General features: G+C 41.4%; 1 protein-coding gene across 8 annotated transcripts in view; it reads left to right on the forward strand.

Annotated features, from left to right (window-relative positions):
* The window catches only part of ACOXL (acyl-CoA oxidase like), a 356,238-nt gene that overhangs the window by 188,269 nt on the left and 149,416 nt on the right, over window positions 1–18,553 (forward strand). For all 8 annotated transcript variants that reach the window (XM_025868175.2, XM_025868174.2, XM_025868176.2 and 5 more), the window contains one exon: window positions 3,029–3,182. In XM_025868175.2, coding sequence (XP_025723960.1) covers window positions 3,029–3,182 — 154 coding nt within the window. The remainder of the gene's footprint in view (window positions 1–3,028; window positions 3,183–18,553) is intronic.

The raw sequence follows: 18,553 nt of genomic DNA on the forward strand, positions 1-18,553 counted from the left end.
TTGATGCTGAGTGTCCTCTCATATGTTTGTTAGCCTTCTGTATGCCTTTTTTGGAAAAATATCTGTTCCTTTCAAGTGCACATAGAACATTTATCAAGACAGACCATGTAAATTTAAAGGATTGAAATCATACAAAGTATGTTTTCTGATTAGAATGAAATTAGAAATTAATAACAAAAACATCTGGGATAATCCCATATATTAGGAAACTAGACAACACACATAATTTGTAGGTCAAAGGGGAAGTCTCAAGGGAAATTAGAAAATATTTTGAACAAAATGAAAATGAAACAACATATCAGAATTTGTGGTGTACAGCTAAACCAGTTCTTAGAGGAAAAATTAAAATACTTACATTAGAAAAGGAGAAAAGGAGAAAATCAATGGTGTAAATTTCCATTTTAAGAAGCTAGTAATGGATATAAGAATTGATATAATAAACAGTAATGATATAAAAGATATGAACATTGAACAAAATGAAAATGAAACAACATATCAGAATTTGTGGTGTACAGCTAAACCAGTTCTTAGAGGAAAAAATAAAATACTTACATTAGAAAAGGAGAAAAGTAGAAAATCAATGGTGTAAATTTCCATCTTAATAAGTAGTAATTGATATAATAAACAATAATGATATAAAAGATATGAACATTACTAATGAACTTGACTTAAAAGAAATTTATAGAATATTCTATCCAACAACAGCAGAATGCACATTATTTTCTTTTCTTATTTATTTTATTTAAGTATAATTAACATACAGTGTTACATTAGTCTCAGGTGGAACAAGGAACAAATCAAATTCAAATCAAGAAGAAAGAATAATAAAAATGAAAGCAGAAATCACTGAAATAAGAAATAGCCAAAAAATAAACATAATTAAGCCAAAAATTATTTTTTCCTTCAAAAAATAGATAAAATTGATAAACCTTCAGCTAGATTAATTAAGAAAAAAGACACACAAATGATCAGCATCTGGAATAAATGAGAGGACATCACTACAGATCCTACAGCAGGATCCTACAGTACCCTTTCAAATGGATTGAAAGGATAAAATTAAATACTATGGTTATTATTATTGATATAATGTCAACGTAATGCCAATATATTTTACAATATATATGAAATAGAAAATTTCATGAAAGACATGTTACCAAAAGTGACTGAAAAAGAACTGGAAAATCTAATGACATTGCTGGTGAAATATACCAAATACTTAAGAAAAGAAAACATACTAACCTTACACAAACTTTCTCATAAATGAAGAAGGGAAAACTTCCTAATTCATTTTAGGAGCATTACCTTGACACCAAAAACCAGGGAAAGACATTATGAGACCACTATCCCTTGTGAACAAAATGTTAGTAGATCACATACAGTGATCTGTATGTGTATTTTACTCTATACACATACAGTGTATTTTACTCTATACAGTGATCAAGTGGTGTTTATCCCAGGAATGTTAGGCTTGTGTAACGTTTGAAAATCAATCTATATGATTTGTCATATTAACATTATAAAGGAGAAACATCATATAATCATCTCAATAGATGGCACTCAATTGATAGAGAACAGTCAATGAATCAACACCTCTAACTGCCACTACTCTTATCAATCTCCAGAGTCTGAAGCTTCAGTTGAGAAGACCAGAAAGGCCATACTTCATGGTACTTTCCATGAGTTTGAGGTGCTTAGAGGAAAGTACCCAGCTCAGTGTGTTTAACACCCTTGATCAGAGGCCAGTCCTGGAATTTGGTAGAGCATAGTGAGAAAGAGTTCACTAAAGCTTTTATCCCCAGCAGTTGTTATAAATGATAACTCATTTTAAGAGACTTTAAAAACAAGCTCTATAAGAAATTGTTCAGAAGGCAGAGAGAGGGAAACCTGTACCTTCCATTATAGTATTTTGAAACATGGCAAAGAAGAAAACCAGAACTGAGGGGGTGTGCATGCAGATGGAGGGAGGCCCATAGACATTGTGCTGCATGGTAGTCGTGGTCATAGGTGGCTGAGAGGTGAAGGAAAATGGTGAATCTTACCACTTTGAAGGAAGAAGTTAATTCCTATCTGTATACATTTCTATTGGTGCTATAAGTAATTGCCACAAACTTGGTGGCTTAAAATAACACAAATTTGTTATCTTACAGTTCTGGAGATCAGGAGTCCAAAATAGGTCTCAATGATGAAAAATCAGTGTCAGCAGGGCTGCATTCCTTTTGGAGGCTCTAGGGGAGAATTGACTCCTTGCATTTTCTAGCTTCTGGAGGCTCCCTCATTATTTGGCTTGTGGCTCCTTCATCCATTTCAAAGCCAGCAATGGCTGGTTGAGTCTCATGCTGCATCTCCCTGACTACTTTGTTGTCCCATCTCCTTCTCCTGACTCCCTCTCACTTATAGGGACCCTTGTGATTACATTTGGGCTCCCGGATGATCCAGGGTAATCTCCCAATTGCAAGATCCTAGATTTAATCACATCTGAAAAAAATCCCTTCTGTCATGTGGGGTAACATATTCTCAGGTTTCAGGGATGAGGACCTGGTCATCTTTGGGGGCCATTATTCTGCCTAGCACACTTTCAATGGAAGTAGAATCCGAAAAATTAAAAAGATATATAAGAGACATGTAAAACATTTTTGTGCAAAGGGAAGAGGGAAATAGTTTGGAATATGATCTTATATGGTAGACGACAGCAGGGAGGGAGTTACACTGAGTGCCCATTTTTTGTCGGGTCAAGGGCTGTTTGAAGACAGATGCCAACGTGAGCAATAGGGCCTCTGAGGGGCTGGCAGAAAAGTAAGCCTGGACAGAAAGCAAGGGAGAAGTTTTCTAAGGGGCAGATGGCGTGGTGGAGCCTCACGGCGGCAGGGTGCAGGGTGACAGTTCTGAAGGGCACATGGAGACTTTGGTAGCAGCTGAGGAAGGAGCAGGTGTCACCCTGGGCTTGTCTCAGACGCGCCTGCGCCATGGTTCCTGGGGGTGGGGGTGGGGGCACTGCTGCATCCCTCACACGTCTGCGCTCCTCTCGCAGGTATGCCGGGGTCCTTCTGGATGAGGACATCTTCCGTGGGAAGGAGCTTGTGGACAGTCGGCCGCTGCAGGCGCTGGTGGCGGGGCTGAAGGCCTACAGTACCTGGGAGAACGTCAGCTGCCTGCAGGACTGCCGCGAGTGCACAGGAGGCATGGTGAGCCCTGCAGGCCCCAGAGGCGCCAGCCCCCCAGGTCCCCCTGCTGTAGCTAGTGTGAGGCCAGCACTCTGTGCCCGCGAGCAGGGCATCAGCTTCAGGCAGAAACCCGTTGTCTTCATAACCCTGGGTGCATCACCTAGCCTTGCGATCCGTGCGTCTGCCTCCTACCATGCTGCGAGGACTGATGGGGACCACTGTGTTTGTAAAATGCTAGCCCCCATGGCCTGGCCCGTGGAGACCTGCAGTAAATGTCATTAAACTTGGTGGTGGCTGTTGTTGACAGTATGGGTAAGGACAGTATGAGGGTCAGATGATGAAAGCACTTCTCCAATGTTTGAATCCCTTGGGAAGAATGCAGGAAATGACCCCAGGGGTGTCCAGCCCCAGGAAGAAGGCAGACAGGGATGTGCCAAGCATTTGGAGACTGCTCAGTGTGTCCCCAGCACTGGGCCTCAGACTGGATTGTGCAGTGAGGGGCACAAGGTGTGAGAAATCTGACTTTGAGTCACTGGAGAGTTGAGGGGGACTCTGAGAAGAGCTGGAATCTGTGCCCAATTCCCCTACAACCTGAGAGCAGAGGCCCCTGCAAGATACAGAAAACAGGATTTGGAGAGTCTCTGCATCCTTACGGGGGCTCGGAGCTGGTTAGAAGGGGAACCCACGTGGGGTCTGTGACAGCATAGCGGGTGGGGTGTGGGGTTGTGGATCTGTGATGCAGTAGCATGGCAGGGCTATGGGGATCAGCTGTGGTGGCAACTGGGGTTCATCCCCAGATGACAGCCCTGCATTGGTGACCCCCTGGGACTACACTGCTTCATTGGCATGTGGGCTGGATGCAGGCACTGCTGGAGCCTCCAAAAGACGTTTCCTGGAGGAAGGAGGGAAGAAGGAGCCCCTGTTGGGGTTTTGGCCTGAGTCTGATCCTGAACTTGGCTGAATATTGTCCTATAAACAGCAGCCCTGAACCTGCAGGGGAGGATGACAAGTTTTAGCCTCAGTGCGAAGGGGTCAAGGGCAAGTTAGGGCAGTGGTAGAAAATAAAAGGGGAAGGGGAAGTTTCCAGAAAGTCTGCTGCCCTGCCTCTCTGTATCAGAGCTAGGACCTATGGAGGGGTGAGGAGTGAGGGATGAAGGGCAAAGAATGAGGAAGGGCTGGGCCTTCACAATAGGCACAGCCCTAGAGTTTCTCCAACGTGAACAATATGCACGAGGGCCTCCTGTGAAAGCCAGTGTGATCATTTCTCACCTGTGATCATTTCTCGGGTATAATATCACCTGAAAGTAGGTGGCTAAGTAAAGATGTACCCATGATACAGGGAGGCCTAGTAAGGTGTGCACTTTGTGTCCGTGACGGTGGTGGGGGTGATAGTGGTGGACATGCCTGCTTTGCTCCTGTGGATGTTGTGTGGGAGTCCACATGGGAGGAAAGAGAATGCAGAACAAAGTAACAGCTAGCACTGGGGTACAGCTGGGCCAGGAGCTGAGCTCCTCTGAGGCAGCCAGGTGCCGTGGCTCATCATGACTTTCCTTAGTGCACTGGCAAGGTGGGAGGCTCCTGCCACGTGACTGGTTTCCACCTGTAGCTCCAGGAAGGCGGTTATCTCTTGGAACAGGAGTTTGCTGGCAGCAGTTAGGAACAGAACTCAGGAATTCTGGGGTCGAACAAGAAAGTTTAGGTTAGCTGGTGGGAGGTAAGACCGGAAGTGACCCCTCAGGCAGAGGTAGCCCACATAGGGGAGGGTTGGGGTTCTGTTGGGGGTGCTGAGCCGATGCAGATATTGTGGCTTCTGACAGATGACTCAACCCGAGGGTGTGCTCAAAACCACCTGTGGTCCTCTCATCTTCCTCCCTTGGCTCATGCCCTTTGATTCATTTCATGGGCTGACATGGCCAGTGGTCTCCTGCCCCTGGGCTTTCATACCCTCCCAGATGACCTGATGGGCAGACGGGATGGTGGACAGATGGACTGATGGCAAATAGGATGGTGGATAGACAGATTGGTTGATTGAATTGTTGCCCTGTGCATTCATTATCTCTGATAATTTAGTTTCACTGGAATGTTACTAATTTGGCTCTTTGGGATTTAAGACTGTGTATTTGAAAATGGGAAAGGGAGAAAGGCTGCTAAATGTCTTGCAGGCATTGACACTTAACAAAAGTGATCAGTTCTTCCTGTCTGCTTAGCTTATCTCGGGCCGGAGAGGAAGATTCAAGACACAGCAGCCTCCAGCGTTTGGTCTAGGCAAGAATTCAGCATCCCAGCGTTGTTGCTCTTAAACTGTTCTGGGCAAACCTTTGGATTCTGAGGTTCTTTCTCTCCACATTGAATGTTTCCATAGCAGTTGGTTGTCTATTTTAATAATATTATCACTGTGTGTCAGGAAACCATGAGAAAGTCCTAGGTTGGCTCTTGCTACAGAAGCTTCCTCGATTGTTGCTTTCTTTGGGTGATGGGTTGAATGTCGCAAGAGTGACATTTGGTTGCTAAAAGAACATAGTGCTAAAAGAAGCATGGTCTGTCACTTTTTGTGCATAAAGCCTGGGGTAAATGAGATCTCATACAAACTTTTTTTTCCAAAATTAGATCATCAAGTGAACAATACTGTTTGGAACTTAACATAATTCATGTTTGTGCAAGCACATCATTGCCTTAGTGACTGCTGATGAAGGGTCATTGTTCAGTGTTTCTAAGTTCTGTCTGTGTGTGGAGCAGTGTGCAAGGTACATGCTCCCTGACCTGAGGGCCGGATAATGCGAGGGCGGACACCATACATTGTGCATGGAACGGGGTGGCCCTAAGAGTTCAGTGAAATGAACATTCGGGGACTCCCACTCTGACCAGGTTGAAGTTACATGAATTTACCCTCCTGACTAAAATAGCAAGACACTGGACATCAGGCAGTGAGAGTGAGGAAATTAATTAAATTAATTAAATTAATTAAATGAGCCTTACATTTGTCCCAGTTTACTACCTCGAGAGTTTCCACACCATGCCTTAGGAGGGGCAACTGAGGCAGAGCCCGGTGAACTCCCTGATTTGAAGACATGACGCTGAGAGTCGAGGGAGACCAACGCACCTGGAATCCACGGGGTAGCATAGGAGACAGAAGAGAACTGGTTGGTCAGAGAGAGAGCTCAGGCATCTGCAGTGGCCCCCTTCAAATATCCAGCTGAGCACTGACTATTGCATGTGTGTGAGGGAAAGAATCACCTGGAAGGAGTGGAGGGAACAGTATGTGGTCCTCACATGGGACTGGGAATAGTGCCTTTTCCCACAAGCCAGTCTGGAATATTTTAAGACTCAGCCTGAGAATAAAAGAAACGTTATGTATGAAAGAACAAAGTTAAGGATGACAGCACATTTCTCTTTGGGAAAAAAAAAAATTAAAACGAGAAGTGGAGCAACATTTTAAAAAGTATTAAAGGAAAAAAATCAAGAGAAAATTCTATACTCTGAAAAATTATGTTTCAAAAAAAAAAGGTGATAACAAAGACATGTTTGGACTTGCCAAAGTTGAAAGGTTTCATCACCAGCAGACTTTCACTGTAAGAAATATTAAAGGAAACTCTTCACACAGAGGGAAAATGATATCAGATAGAAATATGGATCTGCACAAAACAATGAAAAGCACCAAAAATAGTTTTTTTTTAAAGATTTTATTTATTTATTTTAGAGAGAGAGAGGGAGAGCACAGCAGGGGGGCGGGACAGAGGGAGAGAGAGAATTTCAAGCAGACCCCACACTGAGTGGGGAGCCTGACTTGGGGCTCGATCTCATGATCCTGAGATCATGACCTGAGCCCAAATCAAGAGTCAGTTGCTTAACCAACTGAGCCACCCAGGTGCTCCATAACTTTCTCAATATATAAGATTTTTCTTAGTATTTAAATTTCTTTAAAAGTTAACTGAGGTGTGCCTGGGCCACTCGGTCAGTTAGTGTCCAACTCTCGATTTCTGCTCAGGTCATGATCTCAGTGTTGTGAAATGGAGCCCCAAGTTGAGCTCTGTGCTTAGAGGGGTGTCTACTTGAGAGTCTCTCCCTCTCCCTCTGGCCCTCCCCCCACTCCTGCTCATGCACACACACACTCTCTCTCTCAAATAAATAAATAAATCTTTAAAAAAATACGTAATTGACTCTCAACAAAAATAATAGCAATGTAGAGTGAGTTTTATAACATGTATAAAAGTAAAATGTATGACAATAATCACATAAAGACCAGAAGGGGAGAAAAGGAAGTGTACTTTTGTAAGGTTCTTATGCTACACCTGACGTGGTATAATATCACCTGAAAGTAGACTGTGGGAAGTTGAAGATTTATACTATAAACCCTAAAGCTACCACTAAAATAATACAACAAGGAGTTATAAGCCAGTGTAGGAGGTAACATGGAATTCAGCAATACTAAGTTAATCCGAAAGAAAGCAGGAGAAGAAGAAGTAGCGGAGAATGAAGAGATTGTTCAAATAAAAAACAAATAGCCATATGGTAGATATAAACCAAACCATGTTCATAAATGCTTTAAATGCAAATACCCCAATTAAAATCAGAGATTGCCAGATTGGAAAAAAAGCAAGACCCAACTACATGCATACAAGAAACACACTTCGAATATAAAGACTCAAAGAGGTTAAAAGTAAAAGGATGGAAAGAGATATGCCATGCTCACACTAATCAGAAGAAAGCTGGAGTGACTATTACTATCAGACAAAGCAGATTTCAGAGCCAAGAATATTCCCCGGGATAAATAAGTCCATTTCATAATGACAAGGGGGCCAATTCGAGAGGATATAATAATCCTCAGCCTAATAACAACCTTAGCAGATTAACGGTAAGCAGGTTAATAACAACTTTAGCTACTTTGGTTATCCCCACTTTGCAGATGAGGGATGGGGGTTCAGAGCAGTTGGTCATCTGACCCCAGAGTCCATGCTGACATGGTGAAGCTATGCCCCGAGGAGGAGTGGGAAATCACACTGAGGTGTCTGGGAGGCTCTCCAAGGAGATGAAGCTCACCTTCACTGTGTGGAATGAACAGATAGCACTGGGTGAGTGGGACCCCAGTGCACCCTGCATTCGCACACAGGTCCTACTTCAGTTTAACAAGCCTCCTGATGTTACGAGGCCCACACTTAACCAAAGATGAGGTCTGAACTCCGGGGGTGCTTAGTGCCTCTGGGACTTCAGACCTGCTTTTCCAACGGATTCTTCATGCCTAAGAAAGGCAGTCTCTTCCCATGTCCGACATAGCATATGCAGGGGCCCAGGATCCAGGGGCTGCGGGGTCTCTTTGCTTTTTATTTGTTTTAGTTAACAGTCATAAAGGATTTTCTATAAATGTAGGCACCTTTTTAAGTGCTTTACATATAGTAACTTAGCTAACTCCAAGTTAGATGAGTACTGTTATCAGACTTCCTTTTCAAAGGAGGAAACTGAGGCCAGAAAGAGATTAAATAGCTGGCCCAAGGTTAAGGGGCTAAAAAGTGGCAGAGCCAGGCTTTAAATGCAGAGAATCTGTCTCCAGAGGCCATGCACCAAACCACTGTGCCATATGCAAACCAAGTGTTCCCTATGCTCCAGAAAATAGCAGGGTTCATGTTGATGGGATGAGCACAGTCTGAATCCAACATGCCACTTTGCAGCTGTGTGACCTTGGCCGGGTCTCTCCTGTTCCTGAGCGTGTAGACGAGTCTTGCTGAGGTGCTCAGAAGTTAGCATTAAACTGGATCCTCCCATAATGGGGGAGGTTGACAGGCAGGACCAGACCCTTTTCCTCTCAGACCCCTCTGAGGTGATTCCTGGCTCTTGCCCTTTATTGTAGGGCTGAGGGAAGTAAGGTGGGATGTAGTTACATTTCTAACCCTGAGCTTCTTTGGTAAGTCAGGGAGGAGCTGGGACAGGAGCTGGGAAAGCAAAGCCCATTCTTGGCGTGCAGCCGGGCACCGTTCCCAACGGCGAGGGCTTCATGCTCACACATGTTCTGCATTTTGGCTTTTAATCTCAGTATGTAAGTGGAGAATCCAACTGGCCTCATTTGGACATGATGAAAACCCTTCACCTGCCCATGTGGGAATGCTGGGAGCTGAATTCTGCGGGCTCTGGGTAGTCACATGACTCGGACCTCGGCTGCTTCTCTTTGCTTCCATCTTCTTTCTTTAAAAATTGATGGAGCCAACCAAGTTCTTAGGACTGTTGCCATTTAACTGTACTTCTACGTTGTCTATTTTCTCCATATCCAAGCAGACTCAGATTGAATTTCCTACAGTTGTCTGAGAGAGGAAGAGGGAAGCAGAACCCCGGATCACAGAATCATCTTATGGGGCTGTGTCATGAAAGGGGCAGTATGAGAGGTGGGGGGAGAGCATTCATCACCGAAGGGGTGAGACCTCCTGGTCAGGGCTCTGTGACCCTGGATCTTACCACCGGGAGCCTCAATTTTCTTATCTTTTAAAGCCTCGCCATGAGAGGCACTCAGTAAATACTAGAATGTCCTCTTCTTTTTTCCTGGATGTGATTACACTGAAAGATCCAACTCTCTCACCTCAACCCCCATGACCCATTAGACTCATGTGGGAGCTCCCTGGTTAGAGCTCCTCAGTGTACAGCCTTGGAGAGTAGAAGCGAGTCACATTCTCAGCAGATCTGACTCCAAATCATCAGGGTCTGCAAAAACAGGCTTGGGGCCTAGACAGGCTGCATGGTTCCTGCTGATCCTGCCACTGGAGTAGAACTTAACAGGAGCCCTAGCTGTTGACCCTGTACAACCACATTCTTCACAGGGACCTGTTAGAGTATCCTTTGGCTCTTGCGCATTCCCTGTACCTGGATGCCCATGGCCAGGAGCTGTGTTCTTTATGTTGTCCCCCTTGATACCAACACTGGGAGATACCACTCCTGGGCTTACAGGGCCCTGAGGGTTGGTCTCCACAGCAGGATTTTAGGCTCCCCTCCATCAGGGCCCCTCTGTAAGAGCCTGCTCATCTCAGCCCGTGGCAGCTCCATTCTGTTTCAGAATCCTGCATGGAAGAGCAGAACTGGCTGAAGCAGAATAAAGAAATTTCCGTACAAAATTGGAGCAAGCGAAAGTCTCAGAAGAGATCTACGACCCAGCCTGATGATAAGGTTATCAGCAAACACACACTGACCATTCCTTTCATGTTAGACACAGAGCTGCTGTTTGCTGTTTGGAGATGTCATCCAGCTGGGCCATGACTGAGTCATTATATTTTAAAGATTGCATAAGAGAGCACTAAAACAATTACAAGTGTTTGTAAATTTAAAAAAAAAAAAAGTGGTGTGTTGTGGAGCCCCTCGGTTATTTAGTAGACTTAATCCCAAGACTAACTCCTCAGGGAGATCCAACACGACCTCATTTATCTGGCATTGACCATTTCTCGGAACAGAGCCAAGGCCTGAAATAAGCAAAACAGAGCTCTGGGAATCCCAAAGAGATGACGTGAGGTCCGCGTGCTGAAGCTCAAGCCCTTACTCATTCCTGAAGGAGCCTGGCCAGCTTCCTCTGGAGCCTGGTCATGCTTGTTGACTCTCACACATGGTTCCCGGTGTCCTGAGGTGCTGCTGCAGAATAGTAAGGATAGCGGGACTCCGCATGCAAGCAGCTAAGAGTCCTGGTGACCGAAGGAGAGGCAGAAGAACTAGAAAAACCTGACTGAAAAATCCAAGAGCGCAGTGGGCCCCGCTCCAGGCCCAAGGAAGAATCAAAACTCTGGTGGAACATGAAGTCCTCTCAGAAAAGTGGGCTCTGTGCAGGCAGGCAGGCTGGTGCAAGGAGGATAGTCATTTGAGGGTTACCCCTCTGTCCTGGATGCTGCAGATTTACTATTCCCTGGAATAAGATAGATAGTATTTCTTTAACTGCCTGGCTTTTCACAGCAATCCCCTGGATGTATATCTCTCAAAACAGATAAGTAGGTCAGCCTGACTTGGATCTAATATGGCAGAGACCATTTTACTCCCCATCCAATTTCTTAAGAAGAGACAGAGCCAAGAAAAATCCCGGCTGGTGCCTGGGTTATGTGGAGCTAGCAATTCTGGTGGAGGGTTCTAGGTATGGAGGTCATGGATCCAGCTGGCTAGTGTTGCACGTGTGGGCAGGGTAGGGGTGAGTTGAGCTTCACCCTAATGCCAGGTAACTGGGTAACATTGCTGGGTAATGCCAAGTACCTGGAAGAGGTTCAGGTATGGCCCATACTCAGAAGGGGTCCCAGGATCTGACGGACCTCCTAGGAGGGGACTAGCTGGGATCCAAGTGCTGACCCCAGTAGAAGGAACCTCTCTGTGGCTGCTATGACACCTTCTTCAGCCAGACTCTTTGCTCAGCCATGACCTGATTTTTCTAGAACATCAGTGGGTTTCTGATCAACTTCTTCCATTTCCATTTCATTGATCAGAAGACCCTTTCTCTGGACAGAGTTAGGGCCTTCAAGAAGAATCTCAGCATTTTGGAACTCTGGATTAAATCCTAGGTTTCTCCTCATTTCTGCTGTCACTTTCTGGTCATTATGCAGACAACAACTAGTTTGATTGTAGGGATTTAGAAAAACAGCATAGTAAAAATACTTTATGATGATAAATTATTTCTCAATTTTGAAAGAACCTTGCTCAAGATTAGAGGAATCAGCTCTCTTTTTTCTGTTTTTGACTCACTGACATTCTGAGTCCCTGCTAGGTAGAATGCCAGGGCCTATATAGGTGTTAACACCTGTAATCCTCCAACAGTCCTATAAGCAAGAATTATTATCCTTACGGTTTACCCATGGATTGAAGAACTAAGGCCAGAGATGAGATGCTGTTTCTCCAGAGCTAGTAGAAGGTGGAGGCAGGTTCTGATTCAAGTCTCCCAAATCCAAGGCTCTTACCGCTAATTCAGGACCTTACTTTTCTGGGAGTGGGAGATGATAACTTTGTTTCTGGCCCCTGGGTTCCATGTTAATCAATGTTCTATGCTTACCCCCTTCATTTAACATAATCCATGATTTTAAAACAAACCTCTGTGTTTTGCTGTCAACCTGTGGTCACTGGAAAAAATCATCTCCCCGTGAGAAAATCCACATGTCATATTTGTGAGTGTCTTATGTTAGTAGGTCTTATCTTGTCAGGTAAATTAGAGTGGGAGAGTAGCAGGCAGTAAAACTGACCCTCATCACTGATAAAGAAAAGAGAGATTACTAAAATGACCCAAGGACAATCCATTTTATTGGCAACATTCCTTTGAAGATCTCAGCCCAAATTTCTTAAGGTCATAAAGAAGGTGATTACAAATTTTATATGAAATGGATAACATTCAGACATATGAGAGGATAATGGATAAAGCTGGCATCGATCCTAGGCCAATGTGCCAATTTTTGAATGTACTGTATTGTTACTTTACCCTCCCTTGAGATGGTTCAGAACACTCCAGAAGAATATTCGCCCATCACATCAAGAAAATAAGGAGGGGGAAAAATGAAGCTTCACGGTTGACTTTCTGATGTTGTGATCATTTTAATTAAAATCCTTTTGGATTCCAGTTAGAGAGACTCATTTCAGAGTTGCTCAATCGAGAAAGGAGAATACAGACTTAGAGAAAGAGAGAGAGAGAGAGCTGAGAGATGAGATGTGCTCTGGAATCTGAGGACCAGGAACTGGGAAGGGGTCTGGAGTGGGGGCAGGAACTTCTCTTGGGTCCCATAGTCTCAGCCTTTGCTGAGTGTCTGCTCATTCTCCTTGTTCCTCTGCACTAATTGTAGCTGCCCTTTGGCTATCAAGTTCATAGCATCTCCATTCCAGCTCTACTCTGAGATGGTCTCTCATAAATCTCGCGCTAAATCCCTGGCTCAGTCTGAGTTGTAGTACTTCCCAACTCAGTCATTTTTGGTTCAGGAATGGTGTTGCATATCATGAACATGCCTCCTGATGCTTCACTAGTATGGGTGGTGAGACAGACATGGAGCAGATATCTATTATAGTATATATGATAGCTTTTAAAATATTTTCTAACTAATCCTTTCAGGCTGGTGCATAGATATGGAGCTCAACTTTTTATGTTGATCTCTTATCCAGCAAACTTGTTGAACTGCCATAATAATTCTAATAATCTGTTTGTAGTTCTTTTGCATTTTCAGTGTAGACAGTCATATCGCTGGTGACAAGTGATGGCTTGTTTCTTCTTTTACAATTATTTATATTTATTTCATTGTCATATTATTGAAGTAGCAAGTACCTCCAGTGCTGTGGTTGAAAGAAGTGATTGATAACAAGCACCTAAATTTTATCCTTGACTTTAAAGGGCATGTGCTTACTGTTTCACCATTAATGATGTTATTTGGTATGGGTATGTTGCAGATATTCTTTTTTCCCCAGTTTTACTGAGGAATAATTGACATACATCACTGTATACATTTAAGGCATATAGCCCGATGGTTTGATTTACATATATTGTGAAATGAGTACCACAATAGGTTCAGCTAATGTCCATCTTCTCATGTAGATACAATGAAAAGAAAAGAAAGAAGAAAATAGTAAAGGAAAGAAATTTCTCCTTGTAATGAGAATTCTTAGGATTTTATACTCTTAACTTCTTTCCTGTATATCATATAACAGTGTTACCTGTAGTTGTCATGTTTTATATCACATCCTCAGTACTAATTTATTTTATACCTGGAAGTTTGTACCTTTTGACAACTTTCCTTCAATTCTCCCTCCCTCCCTGCCTCTGCTAAGGCCAAGTCTCACCTCTTTTTCTGTGAGGTTTTTGTTTTTGTTTTTGTTTTTATTTTTGTTTTAAGATTCCATGTATAATTGAGATCATACAGTATTTGTCTTTCTCTGTCTGACTTATTTCACTTAGCATAATGCCTTCAAGGTCCATTCATGTTGCTGCAAATGGTAGAACTTCCTTGTTTTTTATGGCCGAATAATATTCCTCTGTGTATGGGTATGTGTGTGCGTGTGTGTATACAACTTCTTTACCCATTCATCCATTCATTGACTGTTTTCATAGCTTGGCTATTGTAAATAATGCTGCTATGAACATGGGGGTGCAGATATCTTTTCAAGTTAGTGTTATCATTACCTTTGGATATATTCCCAGAAGTGGAATTGCTGGATCATGTGGTAGTTTTATTTTTAATTTTTTGAGCCTCCTCCATACTGTTTTCCATAGTGGCAGTACCAGTTTATAATACCACCAAGAGTGCACAGCTCTTTTCTCTCCATCCACACTGGCATTTGTTATCTCTTGTCTTTTTGGTGATGGCCATTCTAACTGGCATGAGGTGATGATATCTCATTGTGATTTTAACTCACATTTCTCTAATGACTAGTGATGTTGAGCACTTTTCATTTACTTGTTGGTCTTTTATATATCTTCTTTGGTGAAATGCCTATTCAAGTCTTTTGCCCATTTTTAATTGGGTTATTTGTTGTTTGTTTGCTGTTGAGTTATATAAGTTCTTTTATCTTTTATATGTCAGATATTAGCCTCTTATCAGATAAATGGTTTGCAAATATTCTTTTCCCATTCCATAAGTTGTCTTTTCATTTTGTTGGTGATTTCTTTTATGGCACAGAATCTTTTTAGTTTGATGTAGTCTCCCTTTATTTTTTATTTTGTTGCTTGTGCTTTGGTGTCATATCCAAAAAATCCTTACCAAGACCCATGTCACGGAGCTTTGTTCTGTGTTTTCTTCTAGAAACATCATGGTCTGTGGTCTTACATTTAAGTCTTTAATCCACTTTGAGTGAATTTTTGTGAGTGGTGTACGAGTGGTAGGTCCAGTTTCATTCCTTACATATGAATATCCAATTATCCCAGTACCATTTATGGAAAAGACTATGTTTTCTCCATTGAGTATTCTTTGCTCTCTTGTCAGTTATTAGTTGACTGTATATATTTGAGTTTATGTCTGTTCTATTGGTCTATTTATATGTTTTTATACCAGTACCATACTGTTTTGATGACTATAACTTTATAGTACAGCTTGAAATCAGGATGTGTGATACCTCTTGCTTTGTTCTTCTTCCTCATGGTTTCTTTGGTTATTTGGGGTCTTTTGTTGTTCTATATAAAAGGAGTTCTTGGGGCACCTGGGTGGCTCAGTCGTTAAGCGTCTGCCTGCGGCTCAGGTCATGATCCTAGGGTCCTGGGATCGAGTCCCACATCGGGCTCCCTGATCCGCAGGAAGCCTGCTTCTCCCTCTCCCACTCCCCCTGCTTCTGTTCCCTCTCTCGCTGTGTCTCTCTCTGTCAAATAAATAAATAAAATCTTAAAAAAAATAAAATAAAATAAAAGGAGTTCTTTTCCTACTTTTGTAAAAAATACCATTGGAAGCTTGGTAGAGATTGTGTTGAATCTATAGATGGATTTTGGTAGTATTGACATTTTTTAACAATATTAATTCTTCCAATCCATGAACATGGGATACCATTTTATTTATTTGTGTTTTCTTTCTTTCTTTTTTTTACTTGAATTATAGACTTTTATTAAAAATCAGAGGTCCACCAATAAGGAAGTTTGTGGTTCAAACATATTAGAAATTAACTACCAGGTAACTTTTCAGGTTTCAGGGCAGAATAAGACTATTTCCACAGAACCCAAGTCACAACTCAGAGAGTTCAAGAAAGGCTTATTTTTTACTCCTATTTGTGTCTTCTTTGATTTCTTTCATCAGTATCTTACAGTTTCAGTATGGGGAACTTTTACTGCCTTAGTTAAATTTATTCCTAAGTATTATATTATTTCTGGTGCTGTTGTAAATGTGATTGATTTTATTTATTTTTATTTAAATTCAATTAGCCAACATATAGTACATCATTAGTTTTTGATGTAGTATTCAGTGATTCATTAGTTGCATATAACACCCAGTGCTCAATCACATCACATACCCTCCTTAATGCCCATCACCCAGTTACCCCATCCCCTCACCCTCCTCCCTTTCCAAAACTCTCAGTTTGTTTCCCAGAGTCAAGAGTCTCTCATGGTGAGACTATGGACTCTGAGAAACAAACTGAGGGTTCTAGAGGGGAGGGGGTGGGGGGATGGGTTAGCCTGGTGATGGGTATTAAAGAGGGCACATATTGAATGGAGGACTCGGTGTTATATGCAAACAATGAATCATAGAACACTACATGAAAAACTAATGATGTAATGTATGGTGATTAACATAACATAATAAAATGAAATTAAAAAAAAGTCTCTCATGGTTTGTCTCCCTCTCTGATTTCTTCCCCGTTTCTCCCCCTTCCCCTATGATCCTCTGCATTATTTCTTATGTTCCACATATGAGTGAGACCATATGATAATTATCTTTCTCTTATTGACTTATTTCATTTAGCATAATACCCTCCAATTCCATCCATGTCAATGTGAGTGGTAAATATTCATCCTTTCTGATGGCCGAGTAATATTCCATTGTATATATGAACCACATCTTCTTTATCCATTCATCTATTGAAGGACATCTTGGCTCCTGCCACAGTTTGACTATTATGGACATTGCTGCTATGAACATTGGGGTGCAGCTGCCCCTTCTTTTCACTACATCTGTATCTTTAGGGTAAATACCCAGTAGTGCAATTGCTGGGTCTTATTTTACTTCTTTGTTTAGAAATTTGGTTGTTGGTATATAGAAACGTTACTGATTTTTGTATGTTAATTTTGTATCCTACAACTTTACTGAATTCATTGATTAGATCTAACAGTTGTTTTTTTTTTTTGGTTGAATATTTAGGATTTTCTATATATAAATGTTGTTGTCTGCAAATAGAGATAATTTTACTTCTTCCTTTCCAATTCTGATACTTTTTATTTCTTTTTCTTGCCTGATTGCTCTATCTAGGACTTCTAGTACTATGTTGAATAGGAGTGATGAGGGTGGGCACACTGTCTTGTTCCTAGTCTTAGAGAAAAAGCTTTTATCCTTTTATCATACACTGAGTATGATGTTAGTTATTGGCTTGTCATATATGGCCTTTATTATGTTAAGATATGTTCCTTTTATGGTTAATTTGTTGAGTTTTATCGTGAATGAATGTTGAATTTTGTCAAATGATTTTTCTGCATCTAATGAAATGATCATATGATTCTTTTTTTCTATTAATGTGATATATTATACTGATTGATTTGCATATGTTGAACCATCCTTGCATCCCAGGAATAAATCCCACTTGATCATGGTGAATGATCCTTTTAATGTGCTGCTGAATTCAGTTTGCTAGTATTTTATTGAGAAATTTTGGATTCATATTCATTAGGCTGTTGGCCTGCAGTTTTCTTTTCTAGTAATGTCCTTTTTCTGGTTTTGGTATCAATAATACTAGCTTCATAAAATGAATTTAGGAGTGTTCCCTTCTCTTTGATATGTTTGGAAGAATTTAAGAAGGGTTGTTGTTAATTCTCCAAATGTTTGGTAAAATTCACCAGTGAAACCATCTGTTCCTGGGTTTTTTTTCATTGGGAGATTTTTGATTACTGACTCAATCTCCTTACTAGTAATTGATCTATTCAGATTTTCTATTTCTTCCTGATTCAGTCTTAGTAACTTGTATGTTTCTAAGAATTTTTCCATTTCTTTTCTATGTCCAGTTTGTTGGCATAGAGTTGTTTATAGTTGCAGATATTCTTTGTCATGTCAAAGAAGGTTTCTTTTACTCTTAGTTCCTAAAGAGACTTTTGTGTGTGTATGTTTATTTTTTTATTGGTTTTAACATTATGAATAGATTTAACTTTTAGGGAATTATGTGTATTTATTTTATTGAGATAATTGTACCCTTTCCTCCTTTTAACCTGTTAATGTAGTGGATTTACATTAATAGATTTTCTAATGTTTAACAAATCTTGAGTTTGGGGATATAAACTTAGTCATGGTGTGTGTGTGTGTGTGTGTGTGTGTGTGTGTGTGTATGTGTGTGTTTAATACACTGTCGGTTCTGTCTGCTAAGATTCATTTAGGACTTTTCCATCTATAATAACAAGTGAGGTTGGCCTGTATTTTTCCTTTCTAGCACTGCCCCTGTCCAATTTGGATATCAAAGTTATACTAGTTTCATTACATGGTTTTGGGAGGGGGTGCTCCATGTTTTCTATTTTCTCAAAGAGTTTGTGTAAAATTGAATTATCTGTTCCTTGAATATTTGGTACAAATACCTGTAAAGCTGTATAGGGTCCATGGTTTATTTCTGGGAACATTTTAAATGATTGATTCTCTTTCTTTAGTGGTTACAGTTACTCGGGTTTTCTCTTCCTCTTGAGTCTGTTTTCATCATTTATATTTTTCCAGCAATTTTTCCATTTATTCTTAGTTTTAAAATTTATTGGCATAAGTTCACAATTTTTATCTTTTCAATCCCTGCTGTATCTATAGTTATGCTTC

This window comes from Callorhinus ursinus, unplaced genomic scaffold (genome assembly GCF_003265705.2).
Source record: "Callorhinus ursinus isolate GAN/ISIS: 27379988/994484 unplaced genomic scaffold, GSC_fseal_2.0 scaffold10, whole genome shotgun sequence".
NCBI lineage: Eukaryota > Metazoa > Chordata > Mammalia > Carnivora > Otariidae > Callorhinus > Callorhinus ursinus.